Source organism: Dermochelys coriacea, chromosome 10 (assembly GCF_009764565.3).
Source record: "Dermochelys coriacea isolate rDerCor1 chromosome 10, rDerCor1.pri.v4, whole genome shotgun sequence".
Lineage (NCBI taxonomy): Eukaryota > Metazoa > Chordata > Testudines > Dermochelyidae > Dermochelys > Dermochelys coriacea.
In genome coordinates, this window is record NC_050077.1 from 69931291 (window position 1) to 69950906 (window position 19616).

The following is a 19616-nucleotide window of genomic DNA, read 5'->3' on the forward strand; positions in this document are numbered from 1 at the left end:
ATTGTCCAGATGCAACTCTTGCTGCACTGTGGGGGTGAGGCTGTTTAAAAGCTGATAGTATTAATGAAATTTCTCTGTTTCCTCTGCGTGCTTGTCTGTAAGGTCATTATACAAAAAATGCCATCTCAATTGTGGCAGTCCTCTAAGAAAGAGCAAGCTGGGGAATATCTTGCCTTCAATGAAAATAAAGGCAAAACTAAGCAGCTTTGGCCAGATTCTCACCTGGTGTAAGTCAGCATTGCTCCCAATATCTTGCTCCTACAGCCATACTCTGACATTGATTTCATTTGACCAGATGATTTCTGTGACTCCTTATTTTGCCTGATGAAGCAGCCTGACAACAGCTTACTGTGTTGCACCTTGAAAAGGTACTGCACAGAACTTGCAGCCTGAAGCCACCATCACCTTCCCACCCGCAGGCTGCAATAGGCAAGAGCTGTGCCCTCCCAATTCAGGGCTGTTCTCCAACTCCTGGCATAACAGACAGGGCCCTAGCCTGGTCAAAGCTGGGGACCTGTCTGCAAAGCTCATTTATCCTCGGGTTTGAGGGCAGTTAACGGAGCACAGATCTTACTGTATGGAATGAGGAGTTCCACTGGAATTCATGGAATTTGATTCATAAAAGGAAGTCATTTGTTTTCTGGATTTCCCTTTCATTTGTTCAGTGTTTTCAGCCAATCTGAAGAAATAAATACATACCCATTATTAAACAGTCAGACAATGACTGACTAGGTATAGTCATTTACTGCAATTCAAAGGCTACTGTTTCATAGAAGTGCAGACTGTTTTACTGATTTCCCTCCCCTAGCCCCCCCTCATGTGTGCCCACTGTTAGCCGATTGGCTGTATCCCTAAATTAGAGCCAGGCATCCACCAATTGGATTGTCTAACACCCATTCTATTTCTATACTGTCCGCTGGAAAGGGCTAGTCTCAATATCATTGAGTCTGCCTGACAGATTTCAGAGAGCCAGACTGGGGCCCATAAGGTACCCTGTATCACCTGCAGTATGGGTAGCCAGCACAGGGAACAGTGTAGAGAAAAGAAAGAACAGCCTCCATGGGGCTGCTACATCCCTTTCCATGTATGTAGCAGTTAGTGGGTGGGACATTCTCCCCCCAGTCCTACATGCTGGGGAAAGGAGTCTATCATATATAGGGCTGGTACAAGGATCTTCCCTCTGGAAGAGAGGGAAAGCAAGAAACAGATTGTCACAAGTGCACAAAACCATGACTAGCCCCAAATTTGAACCAATCCAAGTTCGTACATTTCTGTATTCCCGAATCACATTAACGGTTACTGCCAGCCTATGGTGCGTTCTGTTTTGAAACTGGAGAGTTATATTCTCTGGGGTTGAAAGTCACCCTAGTGCAATGAACCACACCAAGCCCCATTCATCACTGAAGCCCTCAATCAAGGCTCTCTACACTACAGTGTAGTTAATCTTTAAAAATTCAGCTGTTTAGAAGCTATTAATTTTACTCTAGGTTAATTGTATCCTACACCATGGTGTTTACATTTGTATACCAAAACACTCTGAAGTTGATCTATTCCCTCTAGTTAGTCTCTTATTTTCTAGTTTTTAAGATACTCAGATGTTCATGAATTAGTACACTGCTGAGTTTTCATTAGGCTTTTTTTTTTATTAAGTTTTGTTCTGTCCTTTTCTTGCCCTAGGTTCTCTTAGCTGGCATAGTTCACATGCACATCCATTTTGCTGCTATAATTGAGACCACGTCCTGTGAAGTCTACCCTAATCAAGCAGACCTCCTTTCGTGGATCAGTACACTAGCCATAGTCTTTGGATTAGCATCAGACATGGCCCCAGGGAAGCTCACAGTGAGTTTGGGTACACATCTGCCATTTTACTACAACATAATTATGGGGAGTTTCACTTTGGACATGAGTTGACCCACAGGAAGGAGCCAGAAAACACGTTTAGTTCACTAAAGTCTCAGTTAATCCTGTACATAGTCAAGGAGTCCGTTGCTGCAGATCCTGTATGATACCTGCAATGGTTATTAAGCCCCAATTCAGAAAAGCAGTTGAGCATATGCTTAAACGGTATTTAAACATGGGCAGAAGTGCTTTGCTGAATTGGGGTCTTAATGGAAGGGCTGATACCACTGCTCTTCCCCTTCCCCAGGCAATGATATAGATGATGGTAGTTAGTATGTATTGTAAGTTGGCAGTTTGATTCAAATAGGAAAAAGCAGGGGCAGCAGCAGAATACCAATAGCAGCAATGATAAGTCTGATGTTTCCACATCAGCACAGAGCTCAACCAAGGGAACGGAATTCAGAGAACTGAACATTTGTATCATTTTTAGGATTTCAATGAACGTAGCTGTCTGCAGAATGCTTTGAACAGTGGAGTCAGTGAAATACATTGGTCATGAGACTTTGCGTTTTCCATGTTTCTATTATAGAATAAATCTATTAACTGAAAAAGGAGAAATAAACATAAAACAGTCATGTAAAGCTTAGTTTCCTGCTAAGGAACAGTAGGAGACAAGACAGATTTTATGGACTAGAGAGAGTTCATCAATACCAAGTCAGCAATAGAAAACAGGCAAGTGAGAGATGGTAGAACAAATGAGCTTATTAAGATCCTGCAACAGTATTGCTAGTCCAAAGAAATCACTAATCATTAGTCAGGCCCCATAACTCCTGAGATTGGCAGAACAGCAGGAAACTTCAAAAAAAGTTGAGGGGTTTTTTGTTTGTTTTTTTTATTTGCCTTCTGTTTTTTGTACCTTTAGGATGCATTCAGGTCAAGTTTTCAAGCTTTTCTCTGCACCCCAAGGGCTAGAAGCCTTTTAAAAAAAAGAAGCTGAAATTCTGACCATCACAGGATTCCAAGGGCTGATGTGTTTAAAAAAAATAAAATTAAAAAAAAAATAAAGCTCCAAATATCATGAGACTAGTGATAACATTGTGAGAACTGACAACTGCAACAGGGTTCACTTACCTCCAGGGCACCTCCTCTTGGCTACGCTGGGGATTAGCTCCTTCCAGGTCTGATACCCCCTTCTGCTGCTTATTCACAAGCCCTGCAACTTCTCTTCTGCAACTTAGGGTACTCCTTCTTGAAGACTCAGCTGCTCCCTCTTCATGGCTTACTGCTCCAGACAGGTCATTATGTGTCTTCTCCTCAGGGTACCAAAGGATCACTGGATCAACTGTACAGTTACCTTTCTAGGCTATCCTATAGTTGAAGACTAATTCCACTTTCCTCCATGGCAGATAAGAAAACCCAGACCTGCCCACTACTCTGGGTTCCAACACAGGGATCCCGTGTTCAGCAGCCACAGTCTGCTCACTCCCAGACTCTGTTATTATTTCCCTATGCTCCTTCCTACTCTTCTTCTCTACTCCCTGTGACTTGTTCACCCCACTCAGGTTTTTGACAGAGTCACATGCTCACCTAGGGAGTGACTACAGAACATTCCCTGCAACCCCTTGCTGGCTTTCTAGCAGCCCAGCCTACACGGGCTCATCTGAACTTCATCTTCTATTAGGGCTCACCTAGCCAGCCTGATTCTCCTACAGATTCTCCTGCACCTATAGGTGCAGCCTATTAGTTGGGAAGGGGCTAATTAACCTATTTTAACCCTTTCAGGTGAAGTGCGGAGTGAACACCCCATCCCAGGAACACTGAGAATGTAAATCAGGGGCTATATTTAAAGTGTGCAACCAAGTCTGAGTTACCTCTTTTTTAAGCATAGCAACAACTGAAGACTCAGGTTCAGAATTGTGATCTGTAGTCTTTATTGCCCATTCAAATTTCCACCTTAATAGCAATTCTTACCATAAGTATCATTGTCTGTTATACTGAAGCGCTACATGAAAACATACCCCGTCCTTTGATATCTCTGCAGTTTGTCTTTTCATCTCTCCAGGATATTTGGATTACTTTGGATTACTTCTACTCATCCCTTAACTTAATCTGAATTTTGCCATGTCCTAAAATAGACACTTCATTTAGTTTATTGCTATACTTGCATCAGGTCTTAGGGACATATCACATGTGGAATAAGGGTATAATGTGCTCCTTAATTCTCAAAGCCCTTCCCCCGACTCCTAAAATAATTTTCTCATTTCCCCCATACCTCCTGGAGTACAAGCATTAGATCTCCAGTGCTAGCATTGCATTGGGTCGTAGAACTTCCAGTAGAAATGGATGGCTGTCTTGTCACAATACCTGATATAATAATACACCAAAATAGGCAGAGATAATCCAGCCATTAGAGAAGTGAATGGTACTGGTCTCTGTGTTAGTTATTCAATAATTAGCAATACATGTGGATTCCCCCACCACAAGTATTGCATATGCTGCTTGTACTGTTTAGTCTTGATCACATGAATATTTAGCAGCTTTTCATGCTTGAGAACCATGGCACAAATCTTTCTCATCATCACTTGACAACGTCAGTATCACTGAGTATTTCATGCCCTGGTCTCACACCTGCCAGTATTTGCAACTGTACTCATCAGCTCCAATGTACATTTTATGTCATATTGCTGAGTTAATCATTCTGTTATGTTTAGATGCAGAGAGTGTTTTTATGTAAGGGTGGGGGCTGTTCCTGTGGTATCTGGATCCTTTAGCTGTTTACTGTCATTGGCCCCATTTGGGTCACTTCCCCTCTGATTACGGTAACCGTCACACGAAGATTATGGCAGCAATATCTTAGTTAAATACATGGGCATGGTTTCAGAAGGGGTATTTACTGTGTGTAATTAGATGAAGAAATCAGTCAACTGTCCTTGTACAGCAGCTATGTAATGGTGTTGTCTTGTTGATAATGCCTTTTATTCACACTACTGTCTGTCTCCTGCCTGCTTCCAATGGCAATTTAGGGCCTGGTCCTGAGATTTGTTTAACACCCTTATGGGGAGGAGAAACAGATTGGTGACATCAGGCTGTCTTAGCCAATCCCTTTGTGTTGTTTGGATCCTTGGTAGTAATAATGCAGTTTCTACACTGCCAGTTTCTGTAATGCCCCAGCAACTCCAGCAACCAGCAGTGAACAACACTGTCAAATACCTTCTGCTAACTAATCCATCATATAATTCAGATGAGCACAAACAACAGACAGGCACACTCCTGTAAGGCTGGATTTACAAGAGGGTTTTTCCCCTTTGGCAGTGTGAATGGCTGGAATAATGTGGGTAATTGGTCAAGCCATGGGTTAGCAGGGTGACTTGCAATGCTGGGCCATTCCTCCAAGGACTAAGGTCTGAAGCTCGTCCTTTGACTGATCTGAGACATAGGTCACTAAGGATCAGGCAAATCAGAGGACCATCTGTTGTGTATGGATGAATTAGTGCAGAGAGCAGAGGGAAGGGAGCCATGTGATTATGTGATCCATGCAGAACTCATTTATGACATTGAGAATAGAACTGGTGGGAAAATAGCTGGGGGTGGGGGGAGTTGGGTGTTCCCTGCAGAAAATGTTGACTTTTTGGCAAAATATTTCTGCCCAAATAAAAAAAAATGCAATTAAAACTGGCACCATGGGTCCTCATGGGAGTTGTATTTCAGGTATCTTATGCTCACATTCTTCTCTGTGGACGTAGCACTCTGGCTGCACTACCTCTCCCATGATACACCACTTCCTTCTCCCGTGGGGAGCAGAGAGGGTGTATCTAGACATGGTGCATGGCTGGAGATGTAGTTCAGACAGAGAGCCCAGCCCATGAAGGAGAACAGGAGCATAAGGCATGCGAACTATAACTCCCATGAGGCACCACAGCACCCTTTTAGATAGAATGTCTTTTATAAAATATCAATATTTTCTGTGTAATCTTAATACTTTTCATGAGAAGTTCAATTTAGTCAAAAAACAATTTTCTGTCAAAAAGCAGTTTCAATGGATAATTTTCCACCAGCCCTAGCTGAGAATCCATATGTGGGAATCTGTAACAGGATAAAACATTGGAGAGAAAAATCAAGCCCAAGCTAGCTGGTCACTTAAACTTCTGATTCCAGACTTTACAAAAACTAGACAAGCCATTTACAACACACACTTTGCTTCTCTACAAAAGAAAAAGGACACTAAACTATCTAAACTACTACATGCCACAAGGGGCCACAACAGTGGTTCCCTTAACCCACGCACCAATATCGTTAATCTATCCAACTATACTCTTAGCCCAGCAGAAGAATCTGTCCCATCTCGGGGCCTTTCCTTTTGCCCCTCCACCCCCACTAACATGATACAGTTCTGTGGTGATCTAGAATCTATTTTCGACATCTCTGACTCAAGGAATATTTCCAACACACCTCTGAACAACATACTAACCCACAGAGACCTTCCTACCAACACTACAAAAAGAAGGATTCTGGATGGACTCCTCTTGAAGGTCGAAACAACAGACTGGACTTCTTCATAGAGTGCTTCCGCGGACGTGTATGGGCTGAAATTGTGGAAAAACAGCATCACTTGCCCCATAACCTCAGCCATGCAGAACACAATGCCATCCACAGCCTCAGAAACAACTCTGACATCATAATCAAAAAGGCTGACAAAGGAGGTGCTGTCGTCATCATGAATAGGTCGGAATATGAACAAGAGGCTAGTAGGCAGCTCTCCAACACCACTTTCTAAAAGCCATTACCCTCTGATCCCACTGATGGTTACCAAAAGAAATTACACCATTTGCTCAAGAAACTCCCTGAAAAACCACAAGAACAAATCCGCACAGACACACGCCTAGAACCCCGACCTGGGGTATTCCATCTGCTACCCAAGATCCATAAACATGGAAATCCTGGACGCCCCATCATCTCAGGCATTGGCACCCTGACAGCAGGATTGTCTGCTATGTAGACTCCCTCCTCAGGCCCTATGCTACCAGCACTCCCAGCTATCTTCGAGACACCACTGACTTCCTGAGGAAACTACAATCCATCGGTGATCTTCCTGAAAACACCATCCTGTCCACTATGGATGTAGAAGCCCTCTACACCAACATTCCACACAAAGATGGACTACAAGCCGTCAGGAACAGTATCCCCGATACTGTCACGGCTAACCTGGTGGCTGAACTTTGTGACTTTGTCCTCACCCATAACTATTTCACATTTCGGGACAATGTATACCTTCAAATCAGTGGCACTGCGATGGGTACCCACATGGCCCCACAGTATGCCAACATTTTTATGGCTGACTTAGAACAACACTTCCTCAGCTCTCATCCCCTAATGCCCCTACTCTACTTGAGCTACACTGATGACATCTTCATCATCTGGACCCATGGAAAAGAAGCCCTTGAGGAATTCCACCATGATTTCAACAATTTCCATCCCACCATCAACCTCAGCCTGGACCAGTCCACACAAGAGATCCACTTCCTGGACACTATGGTGCTAATAAGCGATGGTCACATAAACACCACCCTATACTGGAAACCTACTGACCGCTATCCTACCTACATGCCTCTAGCTTTCACCCAGATCACACCACAGGATCCATTGTCTACAGCCAAGCTCTATGATACAACCGCATTTGCTCCAACCCCTCAGACAGAGACAAACACCTACAAGATCTCCATCAAGCATTCTTACACCTACAATGCCCACCTGCTGAAGTGAAGAAACAGATTGACAGAGCCAGAAGAGTACCCAGAAGTCACCTACTACAGGACAGGCCCAACAAAGAAAATAACAGAACGCCACTAGCCATCAGCTTCAGCCCCCAACTAAAACCTCTCAAACACATCATCAAGGATTTACATCCTATCCTAAAGGACGACCCATCACTCTCACAGATCTTGGGAGACAGGCCAGTCCTTGCTTACAGACAGCTCCCCAACCTGAAGCAAATACTCACCAGCAACCACACACCACACAACAGAACCACTAATCCAAGAACCTATCCTTGCAACAAAGCCCGTTGCCAAGTCTATCCACATATCTATTCAGGGGACACCATCATAGGGCCTAATCACATGAGCCACATTATCAGAGACTTATTCACCTGCGCATCTACCAATGTGATATATGCCATCATGTGCCAGCAATGCCCCTCTGCCATGTACATTGGTCAAACTGGACAGTCTCTACGTAAAAGAATAAATGGATACAAATCAGACATCAAGAATTATAACATTCAAAAACCAGTCGGAGAACACTTCAATCTCTCCGGTCACATGATTACAGACCTGAGAGTGGCTATACTTCAACAAAAAAACTTCAAAAACAGACTCCAACAAGAGATTGCTGAATTGGAATTAATTTGCAAACTGGATACAATTAACTTAGGCTTGAATAGAGACTGGGAGTGGATGGGTCGTTACACAAAGTAAAACTATTTCCCCATGTTATTTCCCCCTCCTCATCCCCAACTGTTCCTCAGACGTTCTTGTCAACTGCTGGAAATGGCCCATCTTGATTATCACCATAAAAGGTTTTCTTCCTCCCCCCCCTCCTGCTGGTAATAGCTCATCTTAAGCGATCACTCTCCTTACAGTGTGTATGATAAAACGCATTGTTTCATGTTCTGTGTGTGTGTATATAAATCTCCCCACTGTATTTTCCACTGAATGCATCCGATGAAGTGAGCTGTAGCTCACGAAAGCTTATGCTCAAATAAATTTGTTAGTCTCTAAGGTGCCACAAGTACTCCTTTTCTTTTTGTGAATACAGACTAACATGGCTGCTACTCTGAAACCTGATTCCAGACAGCTTCCCCATTCAGGATAGCTCTTAAGTTTACTTGCTTGAAGTCCAAGGATTGTCAACTTGAGCTTAAGTGCTCTCCTGAATTGGGCCCTTAGTCCCAATTCAAACGCTCTCAATTCTGATGCCTTTGGATGTTAGCTCAAGAGCAGAGCGAGGTTCAGCTATCCTCTCTCACCACTAGTACTGCCTTGGAAAGTCTGAATAGCACAGCTCTAGAATTACTGTCCTACACCAGATTTTTGGAGCGTGAAGGTGATAAGGCTCCACAGCTCAGAACATTTCACTGTGGCTTAGTCTATTTTAGAAAGTTTTACCAGTAAAATGTTACTGCTATCGCCCCAGGCTTCCCTGCATCCACACTCAGATCTGAGTCCTGCGAACAAAAGCCTGAACTTTTGCTGGTAAAATTAAACCAGTCTTCAGACAGTATGATTCTACTGGCAGGATGCCTGTGTGGACGCAGCAGTACCTGTATGGACAAATACAGTCCTCCAGCAAGAAACCCACAATGCAACAGTCCCTGCAGCAGTGACCTCTCTGGTCAAAGTTTTTAACTCTGCTGCCCCGGGGTCACAGTGACTGAAATCTGCCCCCCTGTAAAGCATGTTCTGGAAATACCTCTTTCCCCACCTGCCACCTTTACAACCACAGCGGAACAAGCATGGCTCCAGCTGCATCGTGTGTTGCCATCTGTCGTGGAAAGGTGCTGCTCAGGCACAGCTGTGGAATTCCCACAGGAACAGAGATCTAGCTGTTGACATTGCAAAGAAGATGCAGAAGCTGGGTTACAACATGGACAAGAACCAACGGTGGGCAAAGGGGAAGAAGCTGTGGCAGGTTTACCAGGAGCAAAGGAGAACAAAGTCTGGCACTGCTCCCAACAGCTACCGCTATTATAAAGGTTTCGATGTCACACTGAGTCAGGATTGCACCCTGGACCTGCAGGCTGAGGAGAAGCTGAATGAGGAGAGGGATGTGGAATATGCAGCCCAACCAAGAACCAGGGGCCCTTGGAAACCCAGCTGAACGCAAAGAGAGAACTCAACACTGGGGAAGGGGCCTAAGGTAGGTGTAATTTACTGCCCCCCCCCAAGTAATGCACAACATACTTTCTTCAGAGCTCCTGAAACTTCAATCTCCTCCCTTTTTCCTCTCCCACTCTCAAAATGGCACTGGACTCTGCAAGGAACAAAGAAATTCTGTTTTAAAGTAGCTGGTTTATTTTAAGAGCATGAACTGGCAGTAACAGGCAAACCTTTTGCCAGTACTTTTGCTTCCATTCAGAGTACACACTTCTTCCTGCAATGCTTGCGGGTAACCAAATCATATGCACTCCATAGAAAAAGAAAAAAAAACCTGATTGCATTGATTGTAAACTCAATGCAAACCAGTAAGTGACAATTCAAACTACATGATTTTGCAGAAAATGCTTTGTAAACGGATTGTTTTCAGGTGTTCAAGACCAGAACACATTACCAGCAGGCTGTGATTAGATGCAGGAAAGTGGTAGAAACAGTGTGTGGTTAACTGGTGGGGAGCTGGCTTGGACTGGCTCACATTGTTATCTGGCAGTCATAGGGGCCCTTTGCCACTTGTGGAGGTTCCCATTTATCTTTGCCTGCACAGCTTTCTGGCCCTCTGGGACAATTTCACTGAACTTTTCACTCAAGTAGAATGTGATCTTTGCTCAGACATTTCTCCTGCCAGAGTAGGGCACCTTCCCCACCACTCTGTACAGGACCTCTCAGGGGATCATTGCTACAAAGATGCTGTCAGTATGAAGAGCTCCAGGCAACCATGTCCCTTTCATTCAGAGCCAATGAACAATAGGGAAGACTGCTTTGAATACACCTTCTCTGACCTGCACCTTGCACCCAAAGCAACTAGCACCTTGCACTTTCTTTTTTAATAGCAGCCAAATGTGAATGAACTCTGCCAAAATAGCTGTGTTGGCAGGAGTATTCTGGGAGAACTTTCGGCAGTAAAACTTTCGAATGTAGGCAGGACCTGTCTGTAGGCATACTTCACTGCATTAGTGCCTGGTTCCCACCCAAACCACCCTTTGATGTTGCTTATTCTAGCTCTAGTTTCTCTCTCTCAGTTGAAGTGTTTTTGAATGTTACTGAACAATAAGGAACTGTTTAGGGCTAATAGATGACTAGTTCCAAAGTTGCAGAAGATGTTTAAAGACTGAATCAGTATTCTTGTTCTTTTCCAGCAGAGGTCCTCACCTCCTTCACCCACCAGCCTGACCAAGGGTGGATGTCAAGGGAAATCTCTCCCACGCTCATTCTGTAAGTCGAGTCAGTTTCCCTCCTTTAGGGCTCCTATATAAATCAATTGCATTAAGAGCTAAAGAATTTGCAAGCTACGGCAACTGGCCAGCAAACACTGTTCTGTGCTCAAGCCCACTTTACTCACAAATTTGGATAATGGTGGTTGAGAGTCTCTTAGATGATATAGTGCACCAACCCTGCGCTAGTCACACCATTCTGAGCAGTGTGGCTGGTGATGCACCTTGAGTTTAAAAGTCACACTGATGGGAGTCACATTGAGGTGGAGGAGAACTGGATAATAAATTCATACTGCCCCCGTGGAAAGCATTAACTGGCAATATTGCCATTATTGCCAGTAACTCCTAAAATTGCCGCAGCTGAAAGAGAAATGTTTAGGAAAAAAGTTTGTTTTTTTACTATTTTTCCCTTTGTTTGCTTTGCGTGAGTGACAGCACTTTGACTATAGACAGTTTCCCTAACAGTTGTCTGTTACAGTGAAAAGTAAACTATTTTAAAAACAAGAGACTGTAGGGACGGGGGGGTAATTTGATTTTTTTTAACAGCAAACAGTGGATTAGATTTCAAGTTGATTGTGCCCCTTTAACACTGTTTTCCTGTTAAAAAAATAAATAAATAAAACCAGCCACTCTTTATTAGCCTCTCGGGAACAAACAGTAATGAGATAATTTAACAAACATGGGCATCATCACAGAAGAGTTCTATCTCTCTCTTTGCCGGCTGACCCATAACATTTCCAGCCTCTCTTACCCACCAGGATGCAATCCTGCCCATTGAAGTCAATGGGAGTTTTGCCATTGACAACAAAATGCTATTTTCCCCATGCTTCATGATGCATATCAACTGTCCTGCTGTTTGACAGCCTGGTTGTTTTGCAGGTGTATGATGATGGTAGCAGTAAGCACAAACCCGGATGAGGAGAGATGCAAACAATGGGGGTGCCAACACCAGAGCCTGCATATGTTGACGTGGACAAAGGACTAACATTAGCATGTTTTGTCTTCCTTTGCCTTTTCTTGATTGTCATGATTATTCGCTGTGCAAAAGTCATCATGGACCCTTACAGCGCTATTCCAACTTCCACATGGGAGGAGCAGCACCTGGGTGACTGAAAGGACACTGCGGGAAGCTTTCACAGCACAATCTGGAAGGCCTTTTCATTCAGAGAAGGTGAACGTATATTAAACCGAGATACAGAGTGGTGCAAATACCTCTGACAGCATATTGATTAAATTTTCTTGCATAGCAGGTTGTAGACATCATTGTGTCCCTATCGGATGGTACAGCCTATTTCTGTTATAACCTTCACATATTAACAAGAGAAATTACGATTGTAACTTGAATAGCACAAAAGCTTTCTAGGCAATAAGGCTCCCTTAAAGCTTCTAATATAAACCTCAACCTGACCTTCTTCCTTAAGGAATATTGTCTATATTGTTTCCAATAAATAAGGGGATGGGTAGCTATCAGTACTTGGAAAAGTAATAAGGGCTTTTGAACTTTCTTTGACAACCGCTTGCTTGCAATATGTTTGTCAGTTATTTTTGTGTGGTTCTTAAGGCTATGAAAATGCCAGACCTTATAGGTGTGCAAAGTTTAAGACTATGAAAAATGCCACCAAGATCTCCTGGGAATTTCTGCCCCTGGGATGTCAGTGAATGTAAGTCCGAAAGAAGTACATACGGTGGAGAAGAGAGATGTGCACAAACTTATTCTTGGCTAACTGAGTTCTAGGCACACACTTCCACTACAGTATTTTAGAAATGTACTTCCAAGGGTCACAATTATGAAATACACAAAACTTGTAAAAAGAAAAGGAGTACCCGTGGCACCTTAGAGACTAACAAATTTATTAGAGCATAAGCTCTGTGTGTGTGTGTATAAATCTCTCCTCTGCTTTTTCCACCAAATGCATCCGATGAAGTGAGCTGTAGCTCACGAAAGCTTATGCTCTAATAAATTTGTTAGTCTCTAAGGTGCCAAGGGTACTCCTTTTCTTTTTGCGAATACAGACTAACACGGCTGCTACTCTGAAACAAAACTTGTGATGATTTTCAAATGAGCAGATGTACAATTGCTCCCATCTTTTATTTACAGTTGTTAAGAATCAGTCTTGCTGCTACCCATCTGGGTTGCACAAGATTAAAGAAGCAAAGGCAAGAGAAGAAGAGAGATCTCAGAACTAGCTACTCTAGATAAGATGGTGTTATATTTTTCTACTGGTCAGTAAGAAAGAAGAGTATTTAGCAACAAATTATAATGTGCATTCTGCCGTGGCAAAATTAAGTACTCTTAATAGAAGAACTTTTCACAAAATTGTAATATAAATATCTGCCCAATTTCCCCCGTTAACCATTCACTAAGTATTGTAGATAAGGAGGAGAAAGGGCTTCAAAGAGTTCCCAGATTATATTGTGCAGTTCTGAGGTTTGGAGGGAAAGAAATTCCCTCCAAAAATAAATCCTAGGTTCTATATTCCCTGAAGACTTTCAATCCTGTCTCTATTGCAAAAATTTACCCACAGCTGCCTTCCTGCAGTGACTACAGGTTTTGTTCAAGGGAGTCCAAGGAACTACTAGAGTAATGAGGAGTTTATACTACAGGAGTCATGCTGCAGATGGTAGGTCTCAACTAGAATGGTCATGGGTGCATCCGTGAGGAACCAGTTTCCACCAAACTTGGAGGTATCCAGCTACCCACATACAGAGGGGGGTATTTAGCTATTTGCCCCCTATATTCCCAACTCCGTGACTATGCTGCCAGGTGCCTTTCCCTGATAAGGTTGTCTCCATGTGGTAGGGTGCATTGTACAGGAAGGGGGTATCCAATGGTTGGAGCAAGGAATTAGGAATCAGGGCTTCTTGGTTTCTAGTCTCAGCTCTGTCACAGACATGCTACTTGACCAGGCAAGTCACTTCATTTCTCTGTGCCTCACTTTACTCATCTGTAAACTGAGCCACCATAATATTTGCCTGCCTCCCACTGTGCTCTGAATCTTAATCAATATCAAAAAAGAACTTGGAGATCCGTAAATAAGAAGCACTGCATATAGGTACAAAGTATTAATTTATTGTAATTATTTGTGAAGTTGGAATAAAGGGACTGGTTGAGTCTCATTATAGGGTAGGTTAAATTCCCCCATTTCAGAGGAACCCCATAAGATGCTCTTCACCATTTAGTCCCTGCCTTAAGGACCAGATTCTGCGTTTCTTACTCCTGGTTCTTAGCACCTTGCTCCATTAATAATCCTGTTGGTTTCAGAAGGATTCTTTGTGGAGTAAGGTGCTATTCCACATGACTAAGGGCATCCAAATCTGGCTCTAAGGGGTGTGGAGAGCATTGTTCAGAACTTCTGCACTGGGATGAATTTCACCCTCTGTTCATTTCTGGTGTTCATTTGGGAGAAAGGAGTTTACTATAGATGCTAGGATCTACCTGGATAGTGCAGCTCTCTTCCCAGTTACCTGACCTGGTTGAATTACTCATTGCCAGTAATTTAGCTGACAAGTTTAGCTCTTATTTCTGTTGGCCAGTTGTGGATTTTTACAATGTGAACATTATTCAACATAGTGTGTGCAAACAAATTGCTGTCTATTTTGTTCATGGCTGGGGCACTATGAGTATCTCTTTACACTATATGAGTTATTGCCTAGGTCACATGGTATTGTTTCTGCTCCCTGACTGGGTGGCTCAATTTTGTCACCCGTAGTCACGTTGAATAGTATCTTACATTGAGTTTACTGGGACTACTTGCAGAGTCCAACAAGAGTAAGGGGAACAGAATCAGTCCCTTGATTAGCAAGAGTCACTTTTTTGTTCGTGAGTTACCTGCGCGCCTAACTGCTCAGCTAATCGACAGTGCAAATGAGGCTTGTGATAGCCATTTTCAGTGTGAACACTCTGGTGAATGTTTATCTGCACCCATGATACTTTGGTTTACCCTAGGGTCACAAACAGGACCCCAATCCAGCAAAACACGCAACCACCTTAGAGCTGCTGTTTGGGAATTCAACACAAGGGACGCTACCTATGGATATGTCTATTTTCTTCTAATAATGCATTTCTGTTTCAGCTGTAATCTCCCTGATTCATCCTTCTGTTGGTAAAAGGTGAAATCCTCATGCTTAGGATTTCCATAAGCATCTACCCAGTCATCTAAGACCTTTCCATTTGAAGTTCATATCTACACACGGCTATTTCATTTCTTCACTGATCATGCAAACATGACCTGATTTCTGTGCATCCCAGTCTGCTGCCACCTCACTCGCATAACCCCCAGGTTTCTTTGGGGCTATCTGTAAAAGGGAATGCTAACTTCTGTGTCAAAAGCAAAAACACTCCTTATTTCTTGCCTTCTGAGTGTCAACTTGGCAATTTCTTGCCTGTCTTTTAATCAGCACACATTATTCTAATGCACACATAATCCTGATTCTGCAATCCCAACGTCACATAACTTCCCTTGAAGTCAATGGAAGTTTTGCGTTAGAAACAGCTGCAGCATTGAGCATGGATAATCATTTAAACTGCATGTAACAAGTGCCTCGGCTACTTCGTTTTATTTTAAATAATTATTCTCTACTTACAATCAGCAAACCTACTCATCTTGTAGTGAATGTGTTTATCTAATACAATAAATGGCCTCAACACAGAACTTCAGAGTAGCAGCTGTGTTAGTCTGTATCCACAAAAAGAAAAGGAGGACTTGTGGCACCTTAGAGACTAACAAATTTATTTGAGCATAAGCTTTCGTGAGCTTCAGCTCACTTCATCGGATGCATTCTTCTTTTTTAAAAATAAGGCCATTCGGGTTCTCTCCTGGTCTTCACAATCCATTCTGCTGTTCTCTACTGTCTGAATTGTTCATTGGACTGTAAAGGACTAGACTGTAACTTTATCCTCTACCCGGAGTCAAAGGTGGCAAGTAGAGCAGAGACTCAGTCAGAATTCCCTGCCTCTTTTGTCCAAGAGAAGAATAAGTTGCTTCACTCCTTTTCATAGAGCAGCTTCATGCCCCACAGCTACTATGGCTGGCAAATGGGAGTGCCTCCCACTGTCCCTATCCTTTTTTTCCAGCTTGCTGACAGCCCAGTGTGTCAGACAAGTTGCCAGTGCTCTCCTCACCACTCTGGAATCACAATCTGAGCAGGGCCAAGCCAGGGGAGTCAGAGGGAACCAATTCCCCTGTAGCCCCTGTGTATGCTGAGTAAGGGCTGTGGCAATCTAGCCAAAGGGAGGTGTCCCAAGGTAGAATTATGGGGGAAATTTTTGTGGCCAGATTTTCAAATCTGGGGTGAACCGGAGCACAGTGTTCTCGCTGCTCCTGCAAACTCCACCTTTGTGCATGTAGCTCACATACATAATCAACGCTGTTGCACTAACAAGTGGCCAGTTGCATGTACATGCTGCTCTGGTGCAACTGCTGCACTGTCTTTGAAGATCTGGCCCTTTGTACCTTGATCCTTTGCAATTTTAACCCTATTGCATAAGGGGGGAGGCGTGTTGACAAGGATTCTAGGCAGGTGCAAACTCAATTAATGCATCATCTAAAATAATCATGGTACAGAGATTCTTTTTTGTTCCCCTAGTTTCATTTAGCAAAATCAATTTGGCACCAATGAAACCTGCAACTATGACCACTTTGTTTTACACTGGCAAGATTACAGCTGCAGGACTTCTAGAATTCCCTGAGTAAATCTGTCACTGCTCTTTAATAACTATACAAGAAACAGGAGGTTCACAGCACATAACAGGCAGCTACAAATCCTTGCCTCTGAAATGGTCCCACCTAGAATGCGTGAAGTCCTGAAAGCTTTGGTAAAAAAAAATTAATGTTTGCACGACGGTCCGGCTTCACAGGCTTAACAAGGGGAGAAGATCACGGAACCCAGTCAAATGGTGGACCTTTAATGTTTCAACATGCAAGAGAAATTGAATAAAACAATACATTTGTGAGCTGTGGAACCTCTGGCTTTTCTAAGCCTACCTGCCTTTCTCAAACAACAGCAGGGATGGGGTAAGATCATCATTTTATACAGCCACTTCCAGATGGCCTGTTCACCAGATACATAGAAGAGATTTCAAAGATACCGGCCTCTAAGTGTCCATAAGTATGGGCTGGAGTGTTCCTGCATAAAGGGACATGAAAGGTGGCAGCTGTAGACAGAGCCCCTTCTCCCTTTGCTGGGATGGGAGAGTAATTACTACCATCCCCCTTTCCCTAGCACAATACAGGGGTTCACACACAAGGAGCAGCATGGGGATTGGAGTTAGAGCAGGGGAGTGGCCACTCTCTGTAGCGCTGCTCCCTTAGACCCTATATGGAAATCATGAGGGAGCTAATTCTGTCCCAAGAGGTGCTATGACCTCTAGGTTTGGAGGCCAACCTTTCCTAGGCAGCCATTTTGATGTCCCTTCCCTGATCAGCTGTGTAAGAGGGGTGCTGAGGTTAAACCTTGGCTCGCAGGGTACCATGTAATGTAGCCTGTCTTAATGATTATTCTGCAGCACTGTGGTATAGATGCCTAAGCCCCTGCAATTGTTTACTTTGGACTGGACTTGTATTGAGTAACATCTGAAAACAAGGAACATTTTGGGGGGAAAATACTGATGCGCATTTAACATTCACTGAAACACATCGGCTTGGGCTGGTATGTACTGCATGCGACCTGGCCAACAACAGTATTTCATGCTATTTTCACCCTAGAGAGGAAACCCTTTGAAAGTACTTTCTTGCAGCTTGGTGACAAACAGGTAAATTCTTTCCTGTTTTAAATGAACCCTATTGCTAAAGACTCAATGGAATTATTCTTGTTTATACCAGCAGTGAATCTGCAGGGAACTGGAGTGGGAAATATGTGGTTGAGTTTGCAACAAAGACTCTTAAAGAGAAAAAACAGTAAGATTTATAACCATATTCTAGCAAGAAACAGAGGTTTGAATCCTCTGAGTTCTTGTAACAGGCTCTATAGCTCTGAGCTAAAGATCAGAGCTTGAGTGAACAACCTGAGTCACTCTAAATGCATTTATGAGAGAAGTAATTAACCCTGAATTTACAGAACAGAGACCTTGTCCAATGCTAGCTTACAGCTTTTCCTGAAAGAAATAGAGGGATGTGCATGATGCCAGCTAGGGAATTACAACAGCAGCACATTCCTGCTGATTCAGTGTGGGTCTGAGAGGGTAACTCAGTCCCCCACTGCTTGAGGCCAATGAGCAAGGCTAGCGCAGGAGTTGCAAGCTTTGGTGAGAAGAATGTGTTTGCACACTCTGGACATCCAGATGCCATAAGAAAGTCTTGATTCAATCACATTGCAGGCTGCGTAGGTTGAAGTCTCTATCGTCCTGAGAAAGGGAGATGAAGCAGGTGGCATTGAAGCATCTGGCTACCTGTATGACATAAATGCAAGGGGAGGAGAGGAGCTGTGCAGTTGCATCTCACATTGGTCTGACTTTTAACATGAACATGGTAAATGGACTTTGCAAACACTGCAGAGCCAGGACAACGTATTTAATCTGTTTAGGGACCCCTGGTGCCCATTAAAAATGGTGGAGCTGCAAGAGGGGTAGAGGCACCAATGACCACGTAAGACATCCCTAGCTTTAGTTTTAAGAGACCGATAAGTCTATGAGCAGGATTATCTGATGGGGCTGCCTGCGATAGCAGGGGACTGGAGTCAATGGCCCAGGAGGTCCCTTCCAGTCCTAGGTAGCCCTCTACTTTGCCTTTGTGGAGCAGAACTGAAATAGCTCCTCAAAAGCCTATATTCCTGGCTCTGAGCTGCCGCCCTCTGCTGCCTGCAGTCCATATGTCATCAGTCAGGTGTAGCACAGCTTCCAGCAGCAGGAGCAACTTCACGGGAGCTCTCCAGTGGCAGCAGGTGGTATTGCACCCTACAGTACGTCAGCCACACTACATGGATGTGGTGTGACTGGCGGGGCTTAGCTCCATCGTCCCGGAAGGATCAGCTGCCCCTACAGCTTTGCGCTCGAGCTGATCACACATAGATGAAACCCCACACACCTTTTCACAGCTCTGTCCTGCTTCCTTGGAGGCACTAGGCCCAATTCTGACATCACCTACACCAGTTTTACACTGGCATAATTTCACTTGAATTCAATTCACTCCTGATTTAGAAATGCGTTGAATCAAAATCAAGCCAGCTACCTATACAAAAAGCCCCATTTCAGCTGATTTCTGGAGAGTTCTCTCTGGTATGGAGATCCTGGTCACATACACTTTGGAATTTAAATTAATCATTTTTTTCTGTCACTCAGTCTGGAGTCGTTCACAACTGTGAGTACCAACCTCAGGGCAGACTGTCAAAACAGCAGGGCAGACACCCCAAACTGGTGGTGTGTTCTATAATTAGATTTCACCAACCTAGTAACAAATGTGAACTCCTGGATCACTGTAACAGTATTACCATGGAGTCACACACAGTCCTCTTGGGCATTCCAGTCTATCTTGCCACCCAGGGGAGCTGGATTTAGTGATAGTTGGTTACTGTATTACAACAAAGAATATAACAGGTTCACGTTGCTTCCAGACCCAAGAGATCAGTCACATACCCCAGGTCTATTTGAACTTCACAGCTCACCCCACAGACAATGATGGTAGCCAATCCTCTTAGTAAA

The 19616-nt window shown here is 43.6% G+C and overlaps 1 protein-coding gene across 3 annotated transcripts in view; it reads left to right on the plus strand.

The window, feature by feature from the left end:
• CTXND1 (cortexin domain containing 1) overlaps nt 1–19190 on the plus strand; it is a 46406-nt gene extending 27216 nt beyond the window's left edge. The window contains exons 2-5 of one of the 3 annotated variants that reach the window (XR_006274812.1): nt 1678–1839; nt 10910–10982; nt 11861–12152; nt 16839–19190. Coding sequence is in view for 2 of the 3 variants with exons in the window: in XM_043493978.1 (XP_043349913.1) it covers nt 11906–12094 (189 nt within the window). In the remaining variant the exon portion in view is untranslated. Of the gene's footprint in view, nt 1–1677; nt 1840–10906; nt 10983–11860; nt 12783–16838 lie in introns of those variants that run through there. The other 2 variants (XM_043493978.1, XM_043493979.1) reach the window with 2 other exon arrangements.
• The last annotated feature ends 426 nt before the right edge of the window (nt 19191–19616 follow it).